At 41.5% G+C, this 21,716-nt stretch overlaps 1 protein-coding gene across 1 annotated transcript in view; it reads left to right on the forward strand.

Moving 5' to 3' along the window:
- Positions 1–5,350: 5,350 nt before the first annotated feature.
- stard13b (StAR related lipid transfer domain containing 13b) overlaps positions 5,351–21,716 on the forward strand; it is a 68,492-nt gene continuing 52,126 nt past the window's right edge. Inside the window, exons 1-4 of the mRNA XM_071925387.2 lie at positions 5,351–5,549; positions 7,112–8,300; positions 15,653–15,796; positions 17,013–17,159. Coding sequence (XP_071781488.2) covers positions 7,248–8,300; positions 15,653–15,796; positions 17,013–17,159 — 1,344 coding nt within the window. The 5' untranslated portion in view covers positions 5,351–5,549; positions 7,112–7,247. The remainder of the gene's footprint in view (positions 5,550–7,111; positions 8,301–15,652; positions 15,797–17,012; positions 17,160–21,716) is intronic.

Below are 21,716 nucleotides of genomic sequence, written 5' to 3' on the forward strand. Positions count from 1 at the left end.
AGACAGAGTGAAACTGCAGAGAGAAGAGATAATGCAGAACATCTGCCCATGGTCTGAGGAATGCTGGGAATCCGCAGGGGAGTTGAAAAGCAATGGAGATATTGAGTCAGACTGTGGTATTACTGGAATGTTTACCAACCATGTTTAGGTTTTGTATTGTACTCGTGTGTTTTCTAGGGTCGGTATGGTTCGTGTTACATAAGAGAGCTGTTTTGGCATGACTGATTATCGTTTCTTAGCATGTGATTTGTATGCTATGGCTCATACCTACTAGTATACTTCATATAAACACAGCACAGTGTAGCATGAGGATATTAGATTTCATTTTTTTTTAAATATTATTTCGACATCAGAGGGGAAATCCTTTATCCGTGGTCTAGTCCTTAGATACAATTTTAACATTTAAAGCTGTCAGTCTTTGCCTCTCCTAACAGACTCACCCTTGTTGTGTGCAGCAACAACATGTTGTGTTGCTGGCAGGCAAAACCTCAACCTTCAACCAGAGAGCCACATGTTTCAGCAACACAGCTTGCTCCATTCTCTTTCCCTCACTTTTAATCTCACCATGCCATGTGAAGACCACAGGCACTTCAAAACTTCTGTCCTGTCTTGACAGCCATGTTGATACCGCTGATAAGGGGAAGAGGGGAAAAAAAGAGGCAGTGTAACAGTGAAATGACAGTGCAGTATGTGTTTCTCCTCATGCACTGTAAAAAATCGTTTCAAGGTGTGATAAATGAGACGTAAATCATTCAACTGTTGTTATGGCTACTATTTTAAGTGAAAGTGGAGATTTCAGTGAAATTCACATTCCAGGAACTTACTATTGTATGTAATATTGTGACTGTAAATCAGTATTTTGAAATCACTATTTTTAAGTGAATGAATCCGACCCAGCAGACACAGCTTTAGTATCTCATTTAAACTAACTTTATGTCCATAACTGAATGAATGAATGAATACATTAATTTCTTATTGATTTGAAGAATTACAACTGATGCAGTGAGCAGAATTGCAGAATTTAACTGATTGAACTGACATTGGTAGTTAATGCATTAGGTTTATGGATTCCATTTTAATCAGTGGTGTAGTTACTGTTCTATTTTTTCTTATTAAAAATAAGTAATTGCTTTAATTAGCTAAATACTACATCCAGAAGACACTATCTTAAATGCCCAAGTGGGTTGCAACCTATACTGAGGTTAAATAGAAAAGAAATGTTTCAATGTCAAATTTATCAAAACAACTGAATTAGTTGACTAACATACATTGCTTAAGGTGAGCATTTGTTTTTTTTTAACAGTGTATCAGATGGCTGTGTGTACTTAAGGGCCATTCTTGAGGCTGAAATATCTTGCACAAGCTTGAGTCAGAATGCTGCTACAACAGAACAGAATAAAATGCCAAATAAATTGGGCTGAATGGAATACAACGGGAAAGCGGAAAATTTCTAATTTATCTTGAGACTTATCATAAAGTGAATGGTATTTCGTCCCCTTAGGTACTGCAATTCCTCTGTGACTTGGGTCATGAACCCTGTCAATCTCAGACATCTCTACATTCACTCCTGCTGAAGTGAATGGGGAAACGAGTGGGAAATTATCATTCTTATTGCTCTGTAAGTCAGCCAAAAACAAACAGTGATATCCTCTCAGGTTCACATTTGCTCTTTCTGGAGGGTTTGGCACTGAATTCCTCCGCCTGCTGAGGATCTCGGTCCAGGCCTTGGTATGCTTGCCATCTCTGGCAGTTTGCTTTGGCAGCCGCTCCAGGTCCCCCGGTCCTGTCTTGACATAGCTGTCATAGCCGGCTCTGCCTGCGGGAAGTTGCTCCACATTGCTCACAGCTCACCAGCAGAGCAAAATCAAATCAGTCTCATCTCGTGTCAGTTAACTTAGCACAGCTCTATTTCACTGTTATTGTAAAAGTTACAGTCACTGTCTATCACGAGTAGATGTACTTTTTTCGTTTCAACCACCTTGAATGAAGAAAATAAAAGCTCAAACACACACACACACACGGGTTTGATGGATGCCTTTATGATGCTTTAAGGATCATGCAATGTAAATGTGAATTTACCTGACACTTCAGAACTTGTTTTCTGTGAAAAGTAGGGTTCCCATGGGCCTTGAAAATCCTTAAAAGTTTGTGGATTTGAGAAAAATGTTCGAAAATGAATGAATAGCCTTGAAAGTATTTGATTTTCTTTATTAAAATATAGCACCCAAATTCATCAAAAAGCCTCAGCTCTCTCTGTCTGAGGATCAACAATTCACATCCTGAGGAAAACCCTGTGATGGAGATTTATGTTGATATAGCTGAATGATTTCACCACCTATGACGTCTATCTAAGTACATGCCTGCCAATAATGAGTCCTTGAATTTCACCAAACAAAACCTTGATAGTAATTGGAAAGTCATTGAATTTGATGTCCAAATGAGTATGGGATCCCTGACATCACACAAGACTAAAGAGAGTTTGAAGACACAAACTCTTTGAGCAGAACTGTAACATCTTTACAAGCCCAGGGCAAATTTAGTCTTTCAGCTGCGGTGGTGATGAGGGTTTTAGTCTTTCTCGATCAAACTGGAATGAACAGAACTGTGAAGCATACAGAGAGCTTGGGGTGTTTTGGTCGGTGTGAAGTGCCCACTTGTAAATGCACAAAGATTGTGTTCAGCCCAGGTGCCGCTTCTCCCTCCTATCCCCCGTAGAGGCATAGTCAGTCTTTTTCTTGCACGGACACAAACAAGTCTGTTGTTTTTTTGTGTGTTTTCAGCAGTTTCCCTGGTTAGCTTGTCAGAACATCCAGCTGTGTTTGAGCAGAACTGTTCTCACTCCCACTGGCCTTGGACTGTTCACCTCCACAGCTCAGATACGCCGGGCAGAAAAAGGCAGCCATTCATTAAGTGCAGCCAGTTCAATTTGGCCCTCCAAGCGTTTCCTTAATGTTTTTTACCATCAGAGGGACACATTCTCTCTCTCTCTCTATCTCTCTCTCCTCACACATACGCAAACACACACACACACACACTGTCTCTCTTCCACTCTCTGTTCTTTCCACTCTCTTTCTCTCTTTCACACTCAATGCACACACACGCCTGCGCACTTTTATTGTGTTCCCCCAGACAGTGTCAATATGATCTCAGCTTTGTCGGACATTATTTGTCAGTTGCTCCATCAACACTCTTGGCCAATATCAAATGTGACAGCCTGTTAATGAACCGATTTTACCCACACCTCTCTACATTTATGAGTTATCTTATGGTTTTCAGTGACGATGCTGATCAAGTTGTCTCTACTTGGTTATGTCCAGTTGACAAAAGTCACATCTTTTGTGCACTTTATGTAACGTTTTCATATAACCTTTCTGACGGGGAAGGGAAATGCAAACACATACACCCACCAAGGACATCAGGAATGTCATTCATTTTGAACAAAGGCTCAGGAAATGTAAAAACCTTCCAGACTACTGTACACATACACCTTATCTCACTGGTCAAACAGTGGAGTTCTTACTATTTCCATGTTGCATGGCTGCTGTGTCGAGCATGAATGATTATAAGGAGGTTTTGGGTATTCTTAATTATATATCAAAGTTATTTGCTCTTAGCCTTTAATAACTGGGTATTTTGTTACCCAATCTTTAGAAAATTAGGTTTAATTTTGGTGTACTGCTTATGTATCAGTATGGCTGCTTTTTGGGTGGACTTAGCTATTTTTGTCTAAGGTGTTATCACAGGAGGACAATGGCTTCTTGATTGTAAAATTTATTTCATAGAGTGCATGTATTTACAACAGAAGGGTGGAGGCTGAAGGAGAGTTGTAAAAAAAAAGAAAAAGGTGTGTTTAAAACATTGTTGACAGGGAATGATGGCCATGGGCAGATTTCAAAGTATTTTGTGAATGAGAGAAGTCATTCAGTGCTCGTTTTCTCCCCCCTGGCTAGAGGTCAAACAGAGTCCATGTGTTGATTTGTGGCCACGGCTTCACCGGGAGCGAGGAGGAGTGCCGAGGTTGAATGAATGAATGTATGAACGTATGAATGAATTAATCCCTCCGTGGCATAAAGTCAGGACAATTTACAGGGTGTGAACTCAAGCGTTCCTTTTGCAACACTCATCTTCTATCAGGGAGCCCAGGACCAAACGTAAACAACAAGGCCTCAGCCAATGAGCAGGCAACAGCTCGGGCATGCCCCTTTCAAGTGTGAGTGTGTTTACCCTTCGTGCTCATCTCTCACTTTCACTCCCATCTACTGGTTACCCACAATCCCTATAGTTAGTATACTTGGCTCTATCTTCATACATTTTTTTGTTTTACCTCATACTAAACCATGAGACGACTGTTGTTTACTGAGGAATGCTTTGACTCTTCGTTCCAAGTTAAAGGGGAATTTGGTTCATGGTTTATCATTCCTTTATCTTCTGTTTATCATTCATGTCATATAGGAGGAATCGCCTGCAGCTTCTGTCTGACATTTCATAGCGGATAGCATGGAGAAAAACACCAGTTAGAAACTCTGGATAGAAAACGAACCAGAGGACACACCCAATACTTCCATTTTATTCAAATAAATAAAATATACAAATAAAGAATGAAGATATTTCATCTTCTACACCTTAATTTGACATTTTCTCCATACAAATTACAAAGCATATCTTTGATTATTTGGATATTCCTTGGTTATTCATATCAATGGATGCTTTTCTATTGACATTAACCAAATGTTGAGATATGAGTGCTTTTCATAACAGTTACATCAAACTTCAGCATTTTAGTAGCATCTTGTCATTTCATGTTTTATAGTGTGGCTGCTGCACTGCAGATTGTTCGACTGTGTGATACAGACTCATAGCTGAAAATTCGTTTTTTTTTTTTAAAGCAATGTCAAGTCAAAACTTGAGGAAACCTACTTTTGGTTTCAGTTTAGTATTAAATACCCTCCTAAAGATATCATAATGTTCTCCAGTAAATCAGCGCACTTCACAGCATTCCTCCTGACTTGAAAGCATTCCTAACCCCGGTGTTTTTAAGTGATAGGTCGTGGCTCCGGTCCATCTCGCCGGTGCACAAGTACAGCCAAGCGAAGTCAGTCAAACCTCACACCGTATTTGTGAGAGCTGGAAACCCATTTTACGTTGTTCTTTCACAGTGCCAGCTACTGCTCCTCTCTTTGCCACCCACCCCACCTCCCTCCCTCTCTTCTCTCTTCCCCCCCCTATCTCCTTTCTCCTCCCCTTTCCATCTCCCCACAAGTACACATTCTCCTTGCTCATACGCATATTCTGAATGGTTTAGTCACTGCTAGCCGAAGACTCCAGCAGCCTCCAGGGATACACGGGGGAACAGTTGTGATGACAACCTTGCCTTTTGGTGGAATAGCTGATTAACATGCCTATGGGGATATAAGTGTGACTCTGCCAGGATCTGTCCAACCCCTCTGTCTCTCCTCTTACAGGAACTTGCCTCCCAGCCTCACCAGTGTTTTGTCATGATCTCAGTGACACTGTTTGGGCAACAGAGACGACTGTTTTCCACTCAGCAGGTGAGTCTTTTGTTTTGGTTTTCTGTTTCCTATGAAACGGTCTTTAAAGACTCAGTGATGACCTACAGGTGCTTAAAATAGATAAACTAAAGATAGCTCTTATATTGTCATTCATTAATACTCATTAAGACAAAAAATGAAAAAGTGGATATTAATGAGGCTATGTTGAGAAGGCTTTACTGTAAGAGAGAGAGTTCAACTGTACCTTATCATTTAAAATTCTCCAGTACTGGATGTTTGTCAAGGGTAAACAACTTGTGGTCTTGCTAGTCAACACTCGCAGCTCATTTTCACTCTGTGACTCCCTCCCTCAATTTAAATCAACTCTGCATTCACTTGAGAATAATGAGACCTTCTTTTCAAAGTGTTTTTTAAAAGCGGGACTTCTTGGAAGGAGCCCTAATCTCCTGTACACTCAATCACGTTCACCAAGTAGAGGCAGGTTTTACAACGGGCACTGACAGCATTTCCCTGACTAATAGATTAATGTAGTCATATGTAATTGGTAAAACATATGCAGGATTTCTCATCATCGCATATGATTTACAATTATTTTTTCAGCGTTAGATTTTGTCCTTGTCTGAGGGTGCTTTATCAGCTTGTGCCCCAAAAGCAGATGCGTGTGTGTAAGTGTCTGTGTGTGTTTATGTGTGTGTATGTGTGGGTGTGTGTCAAGTATCTCAAGGCCATGGTAAAGGCTTTGCCAACTGCAGCTTTCTCATAGAAACAACATAGACCAAGGTGTGCAAGAATTACGCAAACAGATTTTTCTTAGCTGAGTTGTGCATTTCACAAATAGAAATAACAAATTGTGTTCTACAGTAATCTCTGGCTTTCATTCTATATAATTAAGTGGTCTTTAGAAGTGTTTTCAAAAGATAAAGAAAATCCCTTTTGATTGGACTAAGCAGGTCCTGTGTAAGTGATATTTATTTGGGAAGTTTCCTGGTTTAATTGCACTCTTATCTTGTTGGAAAATGCCTGCTGAGGAAAATGCCAGTCTTTGTAGTTGGACAAAATGATAATCCTCTGTAGTGGCATAATAATGCAGTTGCCTTTGTTTTTCCATGTGTAGTTCGGATGCCTTGGACAGTCCAAGGTGTGTTTTAAAGAAGGGCTTAATGAAGGGGTGAGTGGGATGTTAACCACAGTCGACCTGGGACATCTTCTGCTCTGATGAATGGTGTAGTGGATAGTAAATCACCGACTGGGGAAGAGCAGTCAGATTCCTCTGTGCAGTGATGTCACCGCAATCGTGTGTGAAACAGATCCAGACTTGAACAGCGCAGCCTGAGCCAGATGTTCAATTTCTCAGCAAGCGCCTTGCTGGATGGCACGTACTCTGAGCTGTTTTGCGCTGCTGGATTTAGCAGCTTACTTCAAACTCTGGCAGTATACCGCCGCTTTGATAGTCACAGGACAGAGACAAGCGGAAGCACTTGCAGAAGTATGTATCATCCATCTTGTTGTGAATTTATTCTGATCTTTGAAAACAAACTTCATCTGTTTGTCATATATGTATTTATGTGCCATTCACACATTTGTCTTTCTGTCCATTTTAGGTAATCTGCTGTTTGGTCTGACTGAACAAAGCTTTACCATTGCTCATCTGGGATAAAAATGGCCAACCAGTACATCAAGCACAAGTACCTGTGGATATATGTTTTGAATTATGACAGACTGTGAAACGGAACAATAATGGAGAACCCACCAATGGTGACTTCAGAGGGACGTCAGTCTCTGTCGGTGTCAGGATCTCCCACCATGGCCTTTTCAACGCAGGAGTCTTCTTCAGAAAGCTCCGCTCTCACAGAGTCTTCTTCACCTAACAGCTCACCGGAGCACAGAGGGGACGATCGAGCCGAAAGCTGTGAGCTGTCGGAGCCGGATCAGGACATACCCAAGCTAGAGGAGAATTTTGATGGAGTCAATTACAACAACATTGAATTTACGGAGGCGGTGTGCTTTCAGGAGCCAGGCCGAGTGTCAGTCCTCCCTGGGGAAGCCCTTCTGGATCTGAGTCCACCTGCCTCAGCTGAGTTTCATGAACCTGGTATGACGTCTGCATCACTCAGGTCAGTTGAGGACTGCTGTGGAAACTTTCCAGTTACTGTTCCTGTCACAGAAGGACAGTCAGACCAGGTGGGTCAGAACAATTTCGCTGCTAACATATCTGTCGAGAATGCCAACCGTCCCGGTGAGGCAGAAGACTTGAACTCTGGATATGTACCATATAGGAAGATAGAGGTCGAGGGTCACCATAAGCTAGAGCAAATGCCGAATGGTCATGTCGTTAGGCCTCTGGCGGAGGACACTTGCTCCATCCCCACTCGAGACTCCCCCCACACCCTCTCCCTCCCTGTGACTGTCTGTGAAACCTCTGATTCAGGCCGGAAACTCCTGGATCTCCCACGCATCGTAAAGCACAAACCGAGCTCCATCACCTTCTCAGACTACGCCCGTCCCTTCGGTGCCAACCAGCGCGCTTTCACCGAGAGCTCAGACGACGGGGAGTCTTCACACGAGGACGATGATAATGACGATGATGGTGATAGTGATGGTGATGACGATGATGACAATGTTTTCCCAGAGCTGCCTCAGTGCAGAGAGTTCCTCGTCAATCACAGACATAGAAGCGCTGGCAAAGACAAACTGAGGAGGAGAGGCGCCGCGAGTTCCCAAGCAGAAATCTCTCACACCTCCAACAACGGTTATGGTTATGAAGTGGAGGGGGAAACCAGCAGCAGGGAGGTATGCTGCTATTCATTAAAAAAAAAAAAATCAACAGTTAATGTATGACTCTTTTTACAGATCAGTGGCACATGCCTAACTTTCAATGTTAGGAAATGAGAGATATTTGGAGGCACAGACTTAAAACAAAACTTAAGATCTTACAGGTGTAGAAATCCAGAAAGCTGTATCCAAAGAAGAAGCAGGTTGGCAGCGCATTTCTGTCTGTACAAGGAAAATACCGTAATATATATGTCTTCATTTGTCAACTCCCCACAGCTACACTGTAAGAAACATCCATCTTAACAAGTCATTCAGTCTCATATTCAGCCTTCAAATCTTATTTTTCTCAAACCAAGAGAAAAATTCTGCTGGTGAGGTGAGATAACTCCACTTGTTTCCAATGCAGCTTCACTTTTTTTCAGGAATTTTCTTGGAATGAGTGTCAATACCTTGAAACAAGTCAGAATAAGGCAGATCACTGCACTACTATCAAGAAAATGACATGATTTTACAAAATTGTTGAAACAAATTGATTTGCATTGGAAACAAGGTAAATTATGTAACCCCATTGGCAGATTTTTTCACTTATTTTAAGAATATTACGATATTTATGACTCAAATAATAGACTGAATGACTTGTTAAGATGGAGATTTTTTGCAGTGTGACATAAATAGTTGGTTTAAGTGTGTAGGAGTAAACTGACTTCACATTTTTCCTGGTGGAACGCAGACCCAGAAGGAATGCAAACAGCTACTGCTTTCTCTCCACTCCCTCAGCAGGCAGCGGTGTTTTGACAGAGTCCGTCGCAGGGCGTATTAGCACTGAACTTAGCCTTCCATTACCAAACAGCTCCCTTTTCTGTAACAAGTCAAGGCAGATTTGTCTCTTCTTTTCTCACAGCCTTTACCCTGACCTTGGTAGTAACCATCCCGTGACCTCATCCTCTCTTTTTATTGCCCTTTTAAAATGTCTCATGTGGACATTCATAAATATGTTCAAATGCGTTGGATATGTTGTCCATTACAACCGGAGGGAACATATCTAATGGCACATAACTGTCATGCTTCTCTAAACAGCCTGCAGATAATAGCTTACAGTAAAACATTGTAGAGAGGAAAACGGCTGGTGGGGATTACCTAAACTGTCTGTTGATAGGGCGGGATGAGGATGTTGGGGTGATGTTGGCTTTACAGGCAGAATGACACAATGCTCTCAATGGGTTGTTTCAGAAAAGACTGGAAGAATGCAGGGAATCCAGGGAACCTGATGTAAATATTATGAATGACAGAGGATCAACGCTTCTCATGTGGTCACAGCAGACGCTATGTTATCGTATATTGGCCTACAATAAGAATAGTAACAATACTACTACTACTACTACTAATAATAATAACCTTTATTTATATAGCATTATTCAAAACCAGGTTACAAACTGGTTCACAATCAAGAGAAATAAAAGATCGGTAAATAAAAGATAGATCGATACAACAGATGGACAATGAGGTAGAGCAGTGATAATAAATATTGAAATAAGATAAAATGAAACAGAATAAATAAATGGTTCCAGCCACAAGGGTACAACAAATGGAACAAATAACAGACTAGGCAGATAGAATAAAATAACAGACAAGAATAAAACAAACAGAACAAACAAGAATAAAAATGAATAATAAATAAATACATAAAAATGAATAAAAGCCAAAGATTATAAAATGGCCATATGATAAAAGTAAGCTTTAAGAAGTGATTTAAAAGCAATTCTAAATGTAATTTATATAAAGAACAAAAAGTGTTGGCAAAGTGTTGGCATTGATTACACAGGAATATACAGTATATACATGAAAACAACCCAGTTGCTTCCCTCAGCTAAATATCACTTGAGTTGGCTTCTTACTTTTTGTGGTTGATACCAAAATGTACAAATCTGTCTACAAATTTTGTGAAAACATTGAAGGGGAAGGAATGTTATTAGAAAAGCAGATGAATGCAGTTTTTAAAGTTAACCATATGAGGGCACTATCTGCACAGAGTTTCCAGTTTGTCACTGCTCATTGCTCTCCCCTATATTGCATCATTTGGCTCAGCTATGATTGAACGGCTTTAAAAAATCCACATTTCTTCACCCATCCTATCTACTCTGACCGGGTTCAGTTGGTGTTTTGCATCATAGACCGTCAAGAGCCGTAATTTATTCCGCGGAGTAGCCAGGTAGCCGTTGCCCTTTCGCATGACCGGCCGCTACATTGGGATACCTCCATGGTGATCTCTGGCACTCTCTGTGGGTGGCGTAGACCAGGCACCGAGCCCAGAGCTCAGACACTTAACTCCTCATTTCCATGTCAAAGCCGCTGTGTTGTGGCCCACAATGTGGCCAATTTGCGCCGATAAAGTTATAGTCAGCCCACATTTTGTTGTCCCCAGAAGATAACATTAATGCATTTATCTAAAGGATTGACTCATACCATCCCAGTTGCCATGGTGTGAGGGCTTCGCACAATCGCCGGGGCCGGACCGGGGGCGGGGGGGGCCAGGGGGTTGGGGGGGGGGGGGGGGGGGGGGGGGGGACACCGGGAGATGAATCAAGGGCACTGTCTCACTTCAGCGTCAAGCCTTCTCTGGAATTTGTCTCATTCTGTGTGGAAGTGCCCGCATTCCTGACCAGCACCTTGTGGGGATGTCACTGAAAAGAGACAGTGTGAATGTGTTCCAGATTTGGCTCGAGCATGTGCCAGAATGGGGCGTCTGTTTCCTGCATTTGTGTTTGCCTGACTCTAGGGGTTAATTAGGATTGTAAATTGCGAGATCAGCTTCAGCTTCTTTACTCTCCTCATCTTTATACGTGTGTTTTCATTCATTTGGCTGCAGGGTATGAAGAATATCAAGATTTCTTTTTTCCCTCAAGTTGCTTTGAAGATAGCTGGAAGGGGAATGCCGCTGAATTTCAGCTTTGATATATCTAACTTTATGATACACTCGTGATTCCTGGAGGAGAAATTCCCTTTTCACTTGCCTCGCTCCACAAAGAGGTTGGAGCATTATGGTCCCAAAAGCTCAGGGACAAGAAGTTAAATCCTTGTCCCCATGGTCTTCTAGAGGATGGACAGCCTCCCTGCTCATCCTAGAAAAGCTTGGTCTGTCTCCCATTATTACAAATGACATAGCCTGTCCCTCTCCTAATCAGTGATTTCACCTTAAATGTACAGCTCCATAGAGAATGACTTAGAAAAGATAGAAACAGCAACTGCAACAGTATCTAGGATGATTTCCTGCGCATCAGGGTTCATTTCCGTCCTCGGAGCTGGTACCGCTGCCATAATATAAAGCTCATATGGATGGAAAAGTTCAGGCAAAGATCCTTCTAAGTCATTCTTCTATCGCTTAATACTAGGGTAGCTCCAGGCTGTGCGTTAGTATTAGACGTTACAGATTAGAATTTGTGATGTCTGGTTTCTGTTCGTTCTGTTTTGGAGAGAGCTGCTCATGTTCAAAAATTGTGATTGGACAGTCTTAGGCCATAACAACAACATATGGTCGCTGTCTAGTGAAAACCATACATCTTTTCAGAAAGAACTTTTCAGAAACTGAGAAAAATAGCCTTGTTTTTAGCTTGACCACCATGTATTTTAGAGGGTATCTAATGCGATTTTAAAGGGTTTCATGAGACCAAGGGTGGTAGAATTTTCTCAACCCGTAGAGGACCATGTAATCCTTCAACTGAAGTTAAAACATGTAAATCGCTAAAATTAGAGTTACAGGGTTTTCACATGACAACAGCGATATGCAAAATATGGAAGTGGGTGGTATTATCCTATAAAGCTTTACCCTATGGCATGTCTTAAGCAGAGGATTGTGCTGTCTAAACACATATTGATCCTGGAGCAGTCAGTGTTCACCGGTCAGCACCATGCTTGGGAGACACAGCAGAGAAGGGCAGCTCTTGCTCTTTTTTTCCTGCTCTCTCTGACCCCAGGCGACCCCTCAGGCCTCAGACACCCTGAGAGGTCAGGAGGGGATTGGCCAGATTTAGGTCATTCCTTGGGGATTGAGTGAAAAAAGGCACTTTCCCCCTATAGTGTTGGGTCAATCAGCTGACCCTGGGTGGTCAGCAGGGGGAATGGGCCGTCTGGTGTCTGTTTCGTTCATTCCTCATGACTTAGGAGGAAATACAACTGAATATCAGCTTGTCAACCTCTTAGTCTGTGATATAATTGTGAACTTCATGGAGAATGATTTGCAGAATATGGAGGTGTTTGCTCTCTGGTTTGCAGCTTTGAGGGAGTTGTTTATGTTGTTCATGTAACAAAAAGGAGGAATCTGCACACCAAAAAATGTAGTGTAGTGCAATAGAGGAAAAAATCTCAAAATGTCAGAACAAAAGCTCCATGCAAGACTTCATCAGAAGGTCGTATACCGAAAGCTTAACCAATAAACTGGTGCTTTTTGCGTAGCAGAGTTGTTTATGTTCACAGATACTGATTTGACTGTCTAAGGCCACAAGAATTACATGCATAAAATTAGAGTGGTATTTCCCTTTTAAACTACAATACCATTTGTGATTCCTTTGAATGATATTTCTCTTAAACTGGTGCTGAAAGCAAACAATCAATCTTCATTGGAAACACTGCAATTAGGTCATAAGGATGTCCTTTCCCCATTTGGACTTCTACTTCCAATTTCTCTTCTCTTCTCTACCTCTGTATAATTTTATTTAGCCCATAGTGGCTCCTGAATTAGGAATGGAAACGCTAAAACAAGTTTCTCATTTGGTTTAGCCACAATTCAATCAGGAAGGGCCCTCATACGTGGAGCTTAAGTGGATCGGGACCTTAGGATTTCCACATTCCAAAAGCTTGTCGGTGCCCTTTTGGCAGCGACCACACCCTTTCCAAGACGTCTGGTGGGTTACCCATCAGGACAATTATTTCTTTTTTAGTAATGACACCCTTCAATGGAATGATTGTGTTGGGAGAGACTGAACTTTGTTGCTCTGCATGACTTGACCAGCTATTCTCAGGGCTTAGTCAATGTTTTCAGATTTGATTCCAGGAAATGAATGAATAGCTTTGTTGTTCTGTTTCTGTTTTGACACAAAACACACACACACATGCACCTACCCTACACTTACGGATGGTGGACCAGTTGATTTTGATTGTGACTTTTGTCAAGGCCTCTGAGGATACAGTGTTCAATCCCTCATTTCTTTAATGAGATCTTGAGCTGCCCAACTTAAGATGGTTAGAAATGACTTTTTGAGGCAGGCGGTCTTTTGTTGTCCTGATGGTTTGGCGGAGGCAACAAAAACAGGATGGTGGTGATGATCACCTCTGGGCTTTTACACTAACTGTGGAAACACTGTCCTTACAGGTCATTTTTAATTTGAGATGGAGGCATTCTAAGTGAAAGGACATAGCTGTTGAGGATGGCGGCTGTACAGTGTCCATGTTTCACACACATATTATGAATATCGCTGCTGTTGTGTGAAAACCTCGTAACTGGTGGTGATGTTCATGTTTTCACTTCAATTGAAGGATTACATGATCCTCAATGGGTACAGGAAATTCTCTGACCTCTTGGGCAGGTGAAACCCTTTCAAAAACCCATTGAATAATGTAAAAATCCATTGTCATCAAGCTAAAAACAAGGCTGTTTTTCTTAGTTCTTGAAAGGTTAACATTTTGGAGATACAAAGTTTTCACCTGACAGCGACGATGTGTAGAAGCTAAACTGTAAACTGGTTTTGGTGTGAAGATATTGGTTCCTGTAGTTGAAAACCTTGTTCCTTATCTTCTTGAATGAATTGAAGATGAACTTACTTCTCAAACTCAAGCTCAAACTAATTTTCAACTGTTACCTTGGCCTTTGTAACTGCCATAGAAACTTAAACTTCCTGTGGCCGCCATATTCCAGGAAGACCTTCCTAGGGAGTTCATGATGCACTGTGTCAAAGACTTTGGAAAGACCCACAAAATGAATGAAGAGGATGTGATTTTGCTCACAGTGTGTTTGCTCTGCAGATGGCATACAGTGAAGATCATGTCCACTGTGGTTGTGTTATTTCACACTGAGATTCTGTCTGCGGTGACTCTGTCGATGAGCATGCAGAGCGTGAACTTCACCAGGCAACTGACAGGAGTGATGCCACTGCTGTACCCCCCAACACACACACACAGACACATACACAGACACACACACTGTCCTTTCTCTGTCAGTCCTGCTCTTGCTCAGATGGCAGAGCAACAATGTTAATTTATGCCTTGGTGACTGAGGTGCATCCCGCTGATTTATGAGGCTGAACCTCCAGATCCTCAAACACAGCTCGTGTCTGTGGGTGGACGGTCTATTTATATACACTGGCTGTCTGGGGAGTAGTGAAAGCCAGCGGCAGGGAATTCCATCATGCTCTGTGTGGCACACATGTCTGGAGTCCTCCTCGTTTGCTCTTTCACCCTGGGAAGCGGCTGAAGAGATCGCATTTCCATGTGTCGCAGCAGTGCACTCTGCCGTTGTGGTGTCTGCAATTTACAAGATACTTTTTTTGGGTTTGCCTGTAACTCTACTTTGAGTTTAGGGCAGTGTGGTAAATGCTCTCAACTTACCCAAAAAGCTCATAGGTGTTGAAAAAGCCTGACACGCAATTACACTCCATGACAAATAGGCTACTAATGAACCTGATTTTACTCATGACTCATGAATTACTTTTATTGCAGGTTTAAAACTCAAAATTTGAACAAATCTGAATTTTTGATTTGGAAACATTTTGCAGAGTGTGACAGCACTTTGTAGAGTGTTGTATGACTAGGTCTGTATCTTTGGAACAAGATAAAGTTCAGCTGAAGCATATGATTAAGATGGCAAGCAGAGTCATTGGATTTGATGAAGTGTCGGCAGCTCAACTTGACACTGACCTCATACTCAATAAGGCCTGGTCACTGCTGTACGTAGCACTGTGAGAGTGTGTGCGTGTGTGTGTGTGTGTGTGTGTGTGTGTGTGTCTGCACGTACATACATGGGTGAGTAGGTGTGGTTGATGTGAGGGTAAATGAGTAAGTGTGAATTTGGATATGTGTAAACTTTTGTTTTTTTTTGTCATTATTACAGTGTCTTGCACTGTCTTATCTGTCATACACTAAACTAACAGAATTACCATGCCAAGAAAATGGCAGAAATTTGAAGATTTTTTTTTAAGTTTGAAGATTTTAAAGATTTGAAGTTTAGAATCCAGCTTGCACCTTGTACATAGTCAACTTTTTGAGTGATTTTCTCCGGGTTTTCAGGGAAAAGACTGGTGAAAAATGATCTAAAACTTTATATTCTGCTTACAGAGGTACCTCATCTTTCCTCATCTTAGTGTTTCCTTGTTTACCCACAGGAGTCTCCGCAGGTCACGTCGCCCTGGTCGGAGTCTATGTGCCAGCTGATGAGGAAACTGGACCAGCTCAACCTGGATATAGAGGAGGCTCTGAGTGCCAGCTCCTCCCCCTCCGACACGCCCTGCACCACCCGCAAGAAACAGGTGGGAGTACGTTCGCATAAGCTGGTATCATGACTGTTGTCACTCATCAAGCAACATACTGTACTTTCTGATCAAACGTTTCACAGGGGATTGGTCAATTTTTTTAATATGAGCACTGAATTTACTGTTTGTAGTCTTTGTTATTTGCTGTTAATGTAGGCATGTGGATACCAGCATTCCAACTTTCGGTACCTAATGGTATGCGTACTGTACACATTCCTACGAAGCATACGCTGCATACTTGGTCATGCTTTTTAACTTTCCAAAATCAATTTACTTTGCTCTGCGGAAAGGAAATCCCAATGGATTATTAGGACCTTTAAGCAACAGGTGCTCAACAGAATTTTATGTCCTAGTGGGTTTAAGAAGTGCTGCACATTAAACATAGATTCAAATAAGCTCTACCGATTCAGGCAGAGATGAGCCATAAACCGAAGTCTGAGGGGGGGATGTGTTGATCTCCCATGAGTCACAAGCATAACTGTGTCTGTGACTTAAAGTTGTGAGATGTAAGGATATAGTGCAGTCTGTGACACTATGGGCTTTGTCGGTCTGTCTTTTAGTGCGTCTCTGACTGGACTCCATTTTACGATGGAAATCTGTTAGCTCTTAGATGTGATACTGCAGGGCTTTAGCCGAGTCTGGTCAGAATATTGTGGCAGAAACAGACAGCTATTGTGCTTTGAGGTTGCAGTGGGGATCATGCAACTCTGTTCCTAAAAAGGGCTCCTCTCATGGTGGCATGCATTATGAAATATCCCACTAGAGTTAGCATTTAGGAACAAAAGTGCTCTTTTGGGGTCCATATGTATGTACCACACAGAGGGGCTGTTGTGTGGAGGGGAGTTTGTATGATTTGGTCCATTAGGAATGGTTGAGTGAGGGTTACATGCCTCCCAGGCATCTGCATAACCATCCCAGGCATTCACTATTACTTGCTTTAACTAATGACAGGCGACTGGGCAAGACAAGACATCTTTACTGGGATATTTGACAAGGTCATAATCTCTTTCCTCTCAAAGGACGATCCACACATACAGGCTCCTTTGTCTGCCTCTGTCAAGCTGAATTGAGAGTGGAGATTTCACTTCCCCAGCCGTTGACCTCAGCCTCTTGTTTTCTTTTCCCTTGGCCACCATTGAGACCATCCTGTCCGAGTCTCCTCTGGCAGACGGAGACGGACCCAGGGCTGATTATTGTTATGATGTTGTTGCAGTGGGGTGCCGTTTCAAAGTCCACGTTGAACCGGTCCCCGAACGACCAAGCTCTCCAAAGACCAGACAGAGAAGAATGCCCGAGCCAAGACAGGTCCTCCGCTCCTCGCAGCTCATCCACCGGGACAAGAGCGAGAACCAAGAAGACGGTAAGTTTCTCTGAGACTTCCTGCAGCCCTTCTAACTGTCTCTCTGAGTAAATGTGAACTCATACAGATAGTGTGCAGTACAGAACATCAAAACTCGCTACATACAGTAGTCCAGTTTAAGATCTCTTCCTTCAGGCTATGAGCTGCTAAATTCGTTGCAGTATAAACCCACATCCTTTTTTCAACTCAGTTCTGGCTGTAGCATTTTTGGGTGACTGCCATGACCTGCTTGCTTCCTGCACTGCACAAAGTAGTTTAAAGAATTTCTCCCCACTAATTCAAAGTTCCTGTCTGTCAGTGGCTGGGAAATTTTTGCTTGGCACTTGTCCTAAATTAGCACTTCACCTAGTTTATCATTTAGCCTGAAATTTTCATCCCTGGAGCAGATTTCTGTGAAGCTAAAACAACGGGTAGCATTGATCAAATGGTATTTAACAGTGATTGGACCTTTTCCTTTCAATTGGAGCATCTTTGTTGTTGAACAATGCTGAACAGTCCCACTTTAGCCATTGGGTTATCTCTCTCCATTCTTCCAGAAAGGATGCTGGATGGTAAATCACCAGCAAGATCAAGTTCCCTCGGAGGGAATCTATGTCAGACACCTGATGTGTCCAGAAATAAAGCTCCCTGCATTTCATTACTGGTGATAAATTTCACACACTGTGTCCTGTATAACAAAAAGTGGGATGGTCTTCTTGTAGTTTGTTCCTTTAGATACTGGTTTTCAATACTATACGCCTTATAAATGGAATGATTTGCAAAAGTCTTTGAAATTAGAATCTCGTTTCTTTAGAACATTTTAAATTCTTAAACATTTCAATTTCACTCAAATGAAAACATTACAAAAAACTGAAAAAAAGAAAAAACTCCTTCCATCTAGCAGCTCACATGCCTTGCAAATATTTGAGGTTTGCATTGGGAAAAAGGTCAGCTTAGGCATTCTTAAACAAGCATTATGAACTTCTACTGGACAAATACAAATGTCACTATTCAGCGGCCCTAAAAGAAAGGGACAACAGAGTAATTTGCAGAATGCAGGATCAGTTTAAATTCCAATCCTTTCAGTTCATGCTTTGTGCTTTCTTGATGCCTCTGCTGCAGCATGATGCTAAACAACCAGCCTACAACAAACAATTGTAACCATCCAATTTGTCTCTTGTACATTTTCCAATTTCATATAGTGGAATTTTACTTTGTGATATTAGTTTTATGACATGAGCTGGGACCAATTTCTTTATTTTGTTTTGTTTAGCTGCAGTGAGAGACCACAACATACATATTAATTTGTAGTCTGCAGTATATTGGAAACACACTGAAGGCTCTTGTAAGGACTGAGGGGAGACAGTGTCAAGCCTAATTGGATTGGAGAGTAAAGGAACAATTACTTTGTCTGCAGTGGGTACTTCAAATAAAATGAAGTTTGGTTCTCACACTAGATGCCACCTGTCCCTTTAGTGGAATCCATACTAGCTCTCAAGAGCAGCAGCATAGGTTGAAACCTGACTGGAAGACAGCTGGGAATGATCACATATGGCGAAGACAAGAGTATTTTGGCTGCGGTGTAATCTTAGGTACAGTTCATTTTTATTTGACCATAGAGCACATCTTATCAAGTGGCATGTTATGTATAGGACATATGGTTTAGGTGGCTATGCTGACCCTAGGATCAAAATTTTTCAGTTATACAAAATCAAATTTCACAGAAGTCACACTGTTAATATAGATATTCTTGTGAAGTCGTGAAATAACAGATGTTTCAAAAGCAGTTTACTACAATTCAGAAAAAGATCATCAGCCTTCAACCTATTACAAAGCGATATTTGAAAACTGGACCTTTGTTGCTCTGTGGGGTTGCCTACTTTTTGGCCTCCTGATCCATCAGCTGCCATTGCAGGGAATGCTGGGAAGGGTGTGTAGCACTGAAGGCTGAACATTAATTACTGGTCTATTGTGGCTAATGAAGCCAGGATTTGATCAGGTCAAGCTGAAGTTTGTGCATTGGTTGAAGTGTCCCAAAGACTCACAAGAATCTAACAAGATGATCTGCTGTTTATATCTCAAGCTACGTTCCTTACTAGATGCAAGTGGTTAACCCATATACAAAAATGTACTTTGATTCTTGTAAGTTATGTAGGGCTTTTAAGTTTCATACTATGAAAGCAGCCACTTTCATGCTATTAAACATATATAAATGCAAAATATATACAATCATAGAAAGCAGACCTTACATGATTTTTATAAAATCTTTTTGTATTGGGTGACCCTACAAAGTTTCCAAAAACAGATGAGAGTAGTGGTCAGCGGCATTGCAGATGCAGAGAGGGCTCTCCTTGTTTCCCTGTTCCTCCTCAGTCCCTTCTGTCTCTTACATAAGAGCTTTGGAGTCCGTCTGAAACTTCTGGCAGCAAGGAGCGAGAATGTGATGCAGACTGAATCACTGTCGTGGAGGCTAAGAATAAACCGGCCTAATGTGTGAGCCGGTGCTGCCTGCCTGGATGTGCAGTTATGACTTGAGTGAGAGATGTTTTGTGGAAGTATTTGGTATATGTTTTTTGGCACCTGTCCCACGCCCTTTGACTTACTCCTGCCTCTGAAAACTGGAATGTGCTTCATATCTCCCTCGGTGTGCACTGCGCATCATGCAGGCCAGGCTGATCTAAACTGGAATTTGTCAGGCACTGAAGAAGATTTTGTCTTGCTGGGTATAGGGATGTTATTTTGATTTTTATGTTTTGATTCTTTGTCATCACTCACCTGCACAATGAGTATAAGGATCATTTATCCTCCTTTTGTCAGCACAATACAGCATCATTGTCCTAAAACCTGAGACGCTCCAATACCAGTGATGAGTAAAATAGGAAATGAGTCTCCTACTATTCCATAAGTCTACCATAGTTATTCTATTCTATAGTTGCAATTGAGTCATTGAGTTATTGATATTATTAAATAGCATTCAACCTAAAATTTCAAGTTAGATTCAAGATCGCAAGGTCTGCCATCTCATAGCCTACATGTTCAAACATATACTGATTCAAAGTTGTTTGTTTTTCTTTTTCTGCGATAGTAGAACAATGTTTTGCACTGTTGGCAATACAATGACTTTTCACTACCTATAAGAGCTCATCTCATGCCTCACTTCAGGGAACAAAGTGTGATGCTTTTCTGCATGCAGACATGATTTTATGTTATTGTGGTTTTGGTTCAACACCTCAATGAATGTTAGGTATGTTTGCTCTGTTAGAATACAGCACAGCAGAGTCGAGTCGAGTCTTAGTAAAAATATTAACTTCTCAACTTCCAGCAATTCTAGCCAAATAGAGAAGTAGAGAGATATATAGATGCTGGTTGATTACTTTAAAAGACTTGGTGTTAAAGGCATGCAGTAGCATACTGTATATATGCTAAAGCTCATGTTTTGTTTCCCTCTGGAAAAACAACGACATGATAGATATGTTTTGCTCCTGTCTAACATAAAGGAACATTGTTTTCATTGGTTGCAAACCACTGAGGACATGCTAACCTAAATATAAAGGCATGTTTTCCCGCTGAAGAGTTTTGATAAAAGCGGGAGACAGATGAGGTGGATCTCCTGATACTACATGTGGCCACATTCCCACAACTTTTGGGTAATTTTGACCAAATACAGAGTTATTTCTTATATGATTTATTTCTTTTTTCTGAAACTGTGCCAGGAACCTCAAGAGTATGAGACAGTCTTAGACTCAGTTTTACAACCGTGACTGAACTCGGTGTGAAAAAGTCCTGTGAGTGCTTGTCCATAGTTGTAGGCTATAGGGGCTTGTGAAGCCTTGGCCTCAAGACCCATAGGAAGTCTCTGAGGTTCTGCTGCTAGCCAAACCACAGAAGATTAATCAGCATGGTGGGTCACATTCTCATTGTAAAGCGCCGACTGCTAAGCCTTGTTATGATGTATTTAGGTTTCTCAACTCTGTGAATAAATGTGTACCAGCTTAGTCATGCAAGCAAAATAAAAATGTTGAATAGTTAGTGGCAACACCTCAGACCCAAGAAGTTACTCTGTGGTTTTGGAAGTGTTAAGTAGGTTGTAGGAGATTTGTTGATGAGGAATGTTGTTCTCCATTACTAAGAGGATTGGCACCAAAATCATCTCTGTGTCTCTGTAGATAGCTCTGTCTGGTGTGTATGCTAACGCTTTAGCAGTAGCTGTGTTATGTAACCGTGGGTAACTAGCATATCAAAGTTGGTAATGGTTTTAATTTATGCCCTGTAGATTCATAACTTCTGAAAACAAAATCTCAATCTTCATCATTAGTGAAGTCCATTACAAATCAACAGGGCAACTGGCTAACTTTGCTCACTTCCCCTGTAAGACAAGTTACACTCGAAGTCTTGCAGGAAGAGAGATCTTCTGCCATTGAAAGTAGTTCCAAAGAGTATGTTCTTTTTTGTCTGTTTTACCAATCCCCCAAACAAGCCTGGCAGGTTTAGATGTGTCATTAAAATTAAATAACCATTCAGCCACCTTAGAGCTGCTACAAGTTCTCATTTTGGCACTTTAAGGATAATGCTAGTTGC

Source organism: Centroberyx gerrardi, chromosome 6 (genome assembly GCF_048128805.1).
Source record: "Centroberyx gerrardi isolate f3 chromosome 6, fCenGer3.hap1.cur.20231027, whole genome shotgun sequence".
Lineage (NCBI taxonomy): Eukaryota > Metazoa > Chordata > Actinopteri > Beryciformes > Berycidae > Centroberyx > Centroberyx gerrardi.